The 8,513-nt window shown below is 48.4% G+C and overlaps 1 protein-coding gene across 1 annotated transcript; it reads right to left on the bottom strand.

The window, feature by feature from the left end:
* Window positions 1-230: 230 nt before the first annotated feature.
* LOC120974366 (dirigent protein 23-like) lies at window positions 231-1,689 on the bottom strand. The gene is made up of 3 exons (XM_040400868.1): window positions 1,187-1,689; window positions 879-1,074; window positions 231-505 (listed from the first exon to the last, which is right to left on the bottom strand). The coding sequence occupies exons 1-3, from the start codon at window positions 1,555-1,557 to the stop codon at window positions 500-502; spliced, it is 573 nt and encodes a 190-aa protein (XP_040256802.1). The 5' UTR covers window positions 1,558-1,689; the 3' UTR covers window positions 231-499.
* Window positions 1,690-8,513: the final 6,824 nt, after the last annotated feature.

The raw sequence follows: 8,513 nt of genomic DNA, 5'->3' as shown, positions 1-8,513 counted from the left end.
TGGATGGGAACTACCGAACAGAGTTTCAATAAAGGAGACGTGTGGGATTTCCTAGAATTTAGATTTTCTAAAGTTGTATGAAATCTACAGAAACTATGTGGCAAGTCATGAGTTGTGGTAGTCGACAATTAAACTGTATTTCGATGGAAACCAGACTTATTCCGCGACAACCCGTATATGCATCGAATATGAAAATGGTAAGAACAACCAAGGACAAATGCGTAGTTCTCTTTCATAGAATATATCAAGAATATAACATTCCAAATTAGATCATACATTCCGATATTACAAAAATGATAAACGCCCAATGGATGTATATCTAAGATTTTTCATGATATGCCACACACTCCTGCATTATTTGAAAGTAAAGAAGACTTCACCGATCTTCATATTACAACTTGCAAGTACTACTATCCATAATGGAAGACACATATTTTATTTAGGCGAGATTGCTGGCTCGCATTTCCAGCTGAAGTCGCACGTGTTTATTCTTCATGTCTTAAACCTATAAAAACAGATAAATAAATCACTAGCTGACCACATAGTAAGTAATCAAACAAGACAATATGAATTTTACAACACCAAGATGAACTAACTTATTCTTTTGCCTAGAGACAACACTAATAGCGACTACAAATATTTAATAATTAGTTTGACTAGATCAATCTTTTATTTATGTACATCCAATAAATATTAATCACTTTTTCATGTGAAATAAATAGAATATATTTTGATGCAGACCATTTTCTTCACATCAATAGATAAGATTCCATCATAAATAGATGTATGAAGTTAATTACATGGATATGATTACCAAACGTCACGGAAATTCACATATAAGATAATTACTCTTTATTTCAAAGATTAATTATACTTACTGACGGCGGTGGTGTGTAGAATGCCTGAATATCAATTTTTCTGTAGTTCTCACTGTTTGGGTTGCTCTGTGGCTGGACTTCTGTGAAGTTTACGGTACCACGCGCCATCGACAGTTTTCCTGTCCCTCCCACGATAGCCCACTCACCATTTGCACCACTAATTGCCCCCATCACTTGTAATGTAGACCCACCAAAGCTGTAAACGGTGTATCTATAATTAGAAAAAGTGAACCTCAAACAAATAAAACTTATATTCATATGTTTAATCTGCAAATGGTACATGCATGGTTAAACCTGCATGGATATACCTGGAGTCCTCAAAGACCATGCTGAAAGGAAGAAACCAAGCAAAGCCATTGGCCTGGCTTTGGGTAGCCTGGATATGCATTCCCTTTGCCCGAGCAATGATACTTGCACTGGAATTAGCGGTGGCATGCATAGTCCAGTCATTAACTGCTATCACCCCAAACGAGTTAGGAAAGCCGGGACTGAGAATTACTTCTTGGTTGCGGGCTGCTCCAGCGAATACTTGGTGCAGGTACAAAGATATATTGAGCTCTTCCTCACAACTACTCTTACACTTCCCTACGTAAGGATTTAAGATAGGAGGGGTGGCGCCCATGGCTATGGCCAAATTTGAGAAGACAAGGAAAACCACGACATGGCTAGCACCGGCCATCACTAGGATTCTTGGACTTGCAGAAAGGACGAGGATATGTCTAGTGGTTCAGGTATGAGTTTTGGTACTGCGATATGAATGGAAGAGACAACATATTTATAGAGTTAGTTTTCGACTCTGCCGTAAAAAAATCACTTTCCTTTACTGAATGGAAGAGACAAACCATGCATCAGTCTAGTAGATCACGGGTATACAAGGACAGTAATGCGTATGAGGCAAAACTTGGTGTGAAAAGGGAAGACTTTGGTCGTCGGTCTTGGCACCACTTGTTCTGTGTGTCCCGCAAAAAATAACAGTACCCTGCCTCGTATCGCTCCCTCCAGGGCGACCAGAGGGCCAACCCCTGTGCCCCGGCCGCCGCACCCTCCCCCCCCTCTCCTCCAGCTCGTCGTCCCCAGAGACGTGCGCCGGCTAAGCCCGGGTGCCGCCGGTGATGGGGACGGCGGGGATCTAGGCTGTAGCCCCGCGGTCTGGAAGGACCGGCGGCGCGAGATAGCCCTTCGGTCTTCGTCTTTCCCCGCGGTTCGCGGCTGCTCTAGTGGCTTCGTGGGGAGGGCGAATCAGGAGAGGGTGTTCCCAAGGTTGACTAGTCGGCGGCGCCTCCGGTCAGATCCGATCTGGCTGGTGCCGCTGGCAGTGGTGGCCATCTCCTCCGTCTGAGGTGGTCGGCCTGAGGCTGGATGGTCAGATCTCGAGATCCGTCATCTAGTTCCGTCTGCGAGTCGGGAAGACATAGTTGGCGGTGGAAACCGAGCCGATGGCAGGCGATGACGGCATTCTGCGTCGTTACCTTGATGAAAGCATTGTCATGTAACTACTGCCGACCAACTCATATTGCTCCGGTGGAAACCCTAGGATCTGGTCTTCTAAATCGAATGATGGCGTGACTGTGGTGTCGTTTTCTCTCTTGGGAGCATCGTTTGTGGAGCAGAGCTGGAAGACAGAGGCAGGAGGTGGAGCGACTTCGTCTTGCACGAGCTTTCGATGGAGATGTCAAGTCATGCCTGGCCCATAGGGCTACGCTGTGTCATGCCTGGTCGGCAGGTGCTACGCATGACAGATCTTCCAGAATCTTTGCGTCTGGACAGACGAGCACGGGGCGGTGGCGCCGTTGGGCGCCAAGGTGACATCGACGGATGGACGGACTGGCAAGGATGATGCAAATCTCTCTCCTGAAGATGGGTCAGCGGTTCGATGATGATGGCGACATCTAAAACCCATGCATGTGGTGTACGCTTTAGGTTTGCTGCACCGGCTGCGGGTTCCGATACATTATGTGGATGGATCGGCGACGGCACCAGTTTTAGATATGAGAAGTGAGAGCACTTCACATTATCTAGTTTTGTAGGTGTGAGTGATGGCTTCGGGTGGCTTGATGTATGTTCTTGTTAAATCATATTGATTAATAAATAAAGATGGCCATATGCATCGACTGATGCAGAGGCCAAGGGTCTTAACCTCCTTTTCCCAAAAAAAAAATGAAATGAATAATGGTCCCTGTACTGTACTGATACAGTTATTACCAACTTGCAACTGAAATTAGCACGAACAGAATAGCCAGCCAGCCTACAGGTTTCAGACCTAGTCATTTTCCAAGTCGTGAAAAGAGGACAAAGTTTACATTATTTCTGGGAAACCTGGTGTGAAAAGACAAGAACACCACTAGTGCTGCACTGCTACTACTGCATGCGAGTACTGCTCCGCTCCCGTGTCTTCCCCGCAAATATAGTACAGCCGTTGAAATGAATGATGGTCCAGTGAACACACTTGTTACCAACTTGCCACTTAAATGATTTTGAACATAACTTCCAGTGATGACGCCTCTGGAGAAGCCTGTAGTTTTCCCACGTAGTCATTTCCAGAGGTAGACCACCCCGTGTGAAAAAGAAAGACGCGCCACCGCCGCTCCCCGCGCCCTTCCCCACCTCCCACTCCCTTCGCTGCCGCCGGAGGGCGCCGAAAGCCCGGCTGGTGTTGACAGCGGCGGGCCCCTTTTCCCTCCTCCCTTGGTGGTAGCGGCGCGAGAGGCGACGAGCAGGCGGGGAGCGCAGCGTTCCCGCGGGGCGACACCGCGGCGCCTCGGGCAGCCGTGTTCCGGGGTGCGGCAGTTGCATGGCGGGTTTGTGGGGCGGGCCTGCGCGACGGTGTGGTGGGGCGGCTGGTTCGGCCAGGGCTGTTAGATTGGGCGGCGGGAGCTGCGGCCTGCGGCGGCGCGGACTGGTGGCCCGACCTCCACTTGGGTGGGCCTGGGCGGAGGGCTAGCCTCGGCCTCTCCTGTTTGGACGGCGCTGGGGCAATTTGGTAGCCCTCTCGGGCTGCCTTTGGCTCGGTTCAGTCTGGATCTGGGCTGGATACTGGTGGAGTTCATGTACCTCGTCAGGATTAGGTTCAGCAGTCGTGCGGTGGTGGCAGTCGTCGGTGAGGTGGCTTATGTGGCTTGGGCGGCAGTGGTTGGCCATTGACGGCGAGGTGTGGGTGTGGGGGGCTCCTCCGTTCTCCTATGTTCGGGTAAGCGGCGCGGGAAACTCACACCACAAAGATGGCCAAGACTTGGGGCTCGTGCCCGCGCGGATCAGTTTGGGGCCTGGGGCGGGTCGGAGCTCTGGTTCGGGTAGACGATGGTGGGCGCAGTCCGAGTGGTGCCCATGAGTGGTGAGGTTCTTCCCCTCGTGGGTACAGTGGTCGATGGTGGTGGTCTGGACCTTGCTCTTCTGTCGGCGTCGTTTGAGAGTACTCGGCGGCGGTTATCGATAGCCACGGGGTTGTGTCCCCCCCCCCCCCCGCCCCCCGCCGTCTACCGGGAATGGCCTGGGATGCATGCATTGGCACCTCCTACTGTGAGGCACCGATCCAGACGCCATGGCTAATGCCGGGTTAGGAGTGAAAGGAGGCACCTTCTACTCTTCCTACCGTGGTGGGTGTTTTGTGATATGGACGAGGGGCTGTGTCTCGGACATGAACGCCGGGGTGGCGACCCCGGAAGGTGGTCTGCATGGTTGGTTCTCCGGCGGGCACCAAGACGGTGATGGTGGCTCTTTCTCTTGGCCGTGTAGGCGGCAAGAGGGGTAGCGGCGGGTGACACGGGCGTGCTCTACCTTTGGCAGTGGAGTTGCTCCGATCTGAATCTGGGGATCTCATATGGTCACGCGTGTCCTGGAAGTTTCGTGGTGGCATGGGGGACCTGCCGAGTGAAAGCTTAATGCTTTGTCGCCGACGATGATGACGCTTGTGGGTGCCGATTTCTTCTTGAAGACGTCGTGGTCGTGCTCCTCTCTATGTCAGGGTTTCAGGTGAATACCCTTGTCCATGGTGGACTCGGCAGCAGTCGCACCTAGCGTCATTTTCCCTCCCGAGGACGTTGTCGTGCAGCTTAGGCGTTTAGGGCGTTTTGTGCGCTATATTCAGTTCTTCAAGTGCTCTCTTTTGGTAGCGTAGTCATGTGCTTCTTGCGTGGTCCGATTCCTGGGTTCGGCTTGTATGAGGTTCCTGACCACTTTGTATCATTCTGACGTGTATTGTTTACGGTGGTTGTTTTATATAAAACAGGTGAAAGCCTGTTTCGAAACCTAGTTATTTCCAAGTCGTAAAAAGAGGAAAACTTCTGGGAAATGATATGGTTTAGCCGGCAGATTATCATGCTCGCGTCCGCCGCCTTGGTTGCACATGACGCGTTGCATGTGCCGGGGTGGACCTGGCTCACACGATCTATCCTTTCCGCAATAAGGCTTCTATTGCAAAAATATATAATGTAACATGACCTTTGTTATAAATATAATTAAATTGCAGCAAGGTCTCGGTTATAAAAAATGCTATAACCAGACCTCTATTGCAACAAAAATTTAACAGGACCTACGTTGCAAAAAAACATGTAACATGGCCTTTGTCGTAAAAATAACATGGCCTTTGTAGTAAAAAATATACATGTGTTCCTTCTCCTCTCTCTCTCTACGTGCCATTTCAACAAACAATTACTCCCTCCGTCTCATAATGTAAAACGTTTTTTAACTCTACGACCATAGACAGGACATGAGGGTGTGGCCGCCAGGAGCGCGTTCACGCCAGTGCACGGTGCGCTGCACGCGACAGAGGCTGTGGCCACACGCGACCTATGGAGGCTGCACGCGACCTCCAGAGCCGGCCATGATCTGCCACAACACCATCCTCCCGGCATTCAGGTACTGTTGGGCGAGGGCGTCGCCCATCTTGCCGCCGAGGAGGCCGCCCACCTCATGTAGACAACTATATCCCCATGGCTGAACCAGATGAGTTTCGGCCACATGGATAGGAACGACATCGCCAAACACAGGAACGAGCCGCTAACGCCCTGTGCCATGAAGATTTGGAACTTCGGGATTTGGATCACTGACCTGGCCTCCTTGAGCAGCTCCCTGGCCTCGTCCAACGCGGACTGTTTCTCCGCCGCTGATGCTACATCCATCTGGAAGTTGGGGTTGACGGCAAAGAACCACATGAGGGCGCCCATGATGGCGATGATGGACTCCACGAGGTGGAACACGAATCGCCAACCCTGGATACCGATGATGGTGGTCGATGCCATCAGCAGGGCGGAGAGGCCCCCGAAGATGGTGGTCTGTTGATAACCCACAAGCATAGGGGATCGCAACAGTTTTTGAGGGTAGAGTATTCAACCCAAATTTATTGATTCGACACAAGGGGAGCCAAAGAATATTATCAAGTATTAGCAGTTGAGTTGTCAATTCAACCACACCTGGATAACTTAGTATCTGCAGCAAAATGTTTAGTAGCAAAGTAGTATGGAAGTAACGGTTACGGTAGCAAAAGTAATATTTTTGGGTTTTGTAGTGATTGTAACAGTAGCAACGGAAAAGTAAATAAGCGAAGAACAATATGTGAAAAGCTCGTAGGCATTGGATCGGTGATGGAGAATTATGCCGGATGCGGTTCATCATGTAACAGTCATAACAAAGGGTGACACAGAACTAGCTCCAATTCATCAATGTAATGTAGGCATGTATTCCGAATATAGTCATACGTGCTTATGGAAAAGAACTTGCATGACATCTTTTCTCCTACCCTCCCGTGGCAGCGGGGTCCTAATGGAAACTAAGGGATATTAAGGCCTCCGTTTAATAGAGTACCGGACCAAAGCATTAACACATAGTGAATACATGAACTCCTCAAACTATGGTCATCACCGGGAGTGGTCCCGATTATTGTCACTTCGGGGTTGCCGGATCATAACACATAGTAGGTGACTATAGACTTGCAAGATAGGATCAAGAACACATATATATTTATGAAAACATAATAGGTTCAGACCTGAAATCATGGCTCTCGGGCCCTAGTGACAAGCATTAAGCATAGCAAAGTCATAGCAACATCAATCTCAGAACATAGTGGATACTAGGGATCAAACCCTAACAAAACTAACTCGATTACATGATAAATATCATCCAACCCGTCACCGTCCAGCAAGCCTACGATGGAATTACTCACGCACGGCGGTGAGCATCATGAAATTGGTGATGGAGGATGGTTGATGATGACGACGGCGACGGATTCCCCTCTCCGGAGCCCCGAATGGACTCCAGATCAGCCCTCCCGAGAGGTTTTAGGGCTTGGCGGCGGCTCCGTATCGTACAACGCGATGAATCCTTCTCTCTGATTTTTTCTCCCTGAACACGAATATATGGAGTTGGAGTTGAGGTCGGTGGAGCAACAGGGGGCCCACGAGGCAGGGGGCGCGCCCCCACCCTCGTGGACAGGTGGTGGCCCCCCTGGCCTTGATTCTTTCGCCAATATTTTTAATATTTTCCAAAAATAAGTTCCGTGGAGTTTTAGGTGATTCCGAGAACTTTTGTTTCTGCACATAAATAACACCATGACAATTCTGCTGAAAACAACGTCAGTCCGGGTTAGTTCCATTCAAATCATGCAAGTTAGAATCCAAAACAAGGGCAAAAGTGTTTGGAAAAGTAGATACGACGGAGACGTATCAACTCTCCCAAGCTTAAAGCTTTGCTTTTCCTCAAGCAATTCAGTTGATAAACTGAAAGTGATAAAGAAAAACTTTTACAAACTCTGTTTACTCTTGTTTTTGTAAATATGTAAAGCCATCATTCAAGTTTTCAGCAAAGATTATGACTAACCACATTCACAATAACTCTTAGGTCTCATGTTTACTCATATCAATGGCATAATCAACTAGCGAGCAATAATAATAAATCTCGGATGACAACACTTTCTCAAAACAATCATAATATGATATAATAAGATGGTATCTCGCTAGCCCTTTTTGAGACCACAAAACATAAATGCAGAGCACCTTTAAAGATCAAGGACTGACTAAACATTGTAATTCATGGTAAAAGAGATCCAGTCATAGTGATACCCAATATAAATTAATAGTAATGGATGCAAATGACAACAGTGCTCTCCAGCTGGTGCTTTTTAATGAGTGGGTGATGACTCAACATGAAATTAAATAGATAGGCCCTTCACAGAGGGAAGCAGGGATTTGTAGAGGTGCCAGGGCTCGATTTTAAAGCTGAGATAAATAATATTTTGAGCGGCATACTTTCATTGTCAACATAACAACCAAGAGATGGCGATATCTTCCATGCTACACACATTATAGGCGGTTCCCAAACAGAATGGTAAAGTTTATACTCCCCCTCCACCACAAGCATCAATCCATGGCGTGCTCGAAACAACGAGTGCCTCCAACTAACAACAATCCCAGGGGGGTTTTGTTTGCAATTATTTTGATTTGATTTGCATAAAGCATGGGACTGGGCATCCCGGTGACCAACCATTTTCTCGTGAGTGAGGAGCGGAGTCCAATCCTCTTGAGAATAACCCGCCTAACATGGAAGATACGGACAACCCTAGTTGATACATGAGCTATTCGAGCATACAAAACATAATTTCATTTGAAGGTTTAGAGTTTGGCACATACAAATTTACTTGGAACG

Source organism: Aegilops tauschii, chromosome 2 (assembly GCF_002575655.3).
Source record: "Aegilops tauschii subsp. strangulata cultivar AL8/78 chromosome 2, Aet v6.0, whole genome shotgun sequence".
NCBI lineage: Eukaryota > Viridiplantae > Streptophyta > Magnoliopsida > Poales > Poaceae > Aegilops > Aegilops tauschii.
This window is presented reverse-complemented; position numbering and strand designations above follow the sequence as displayed.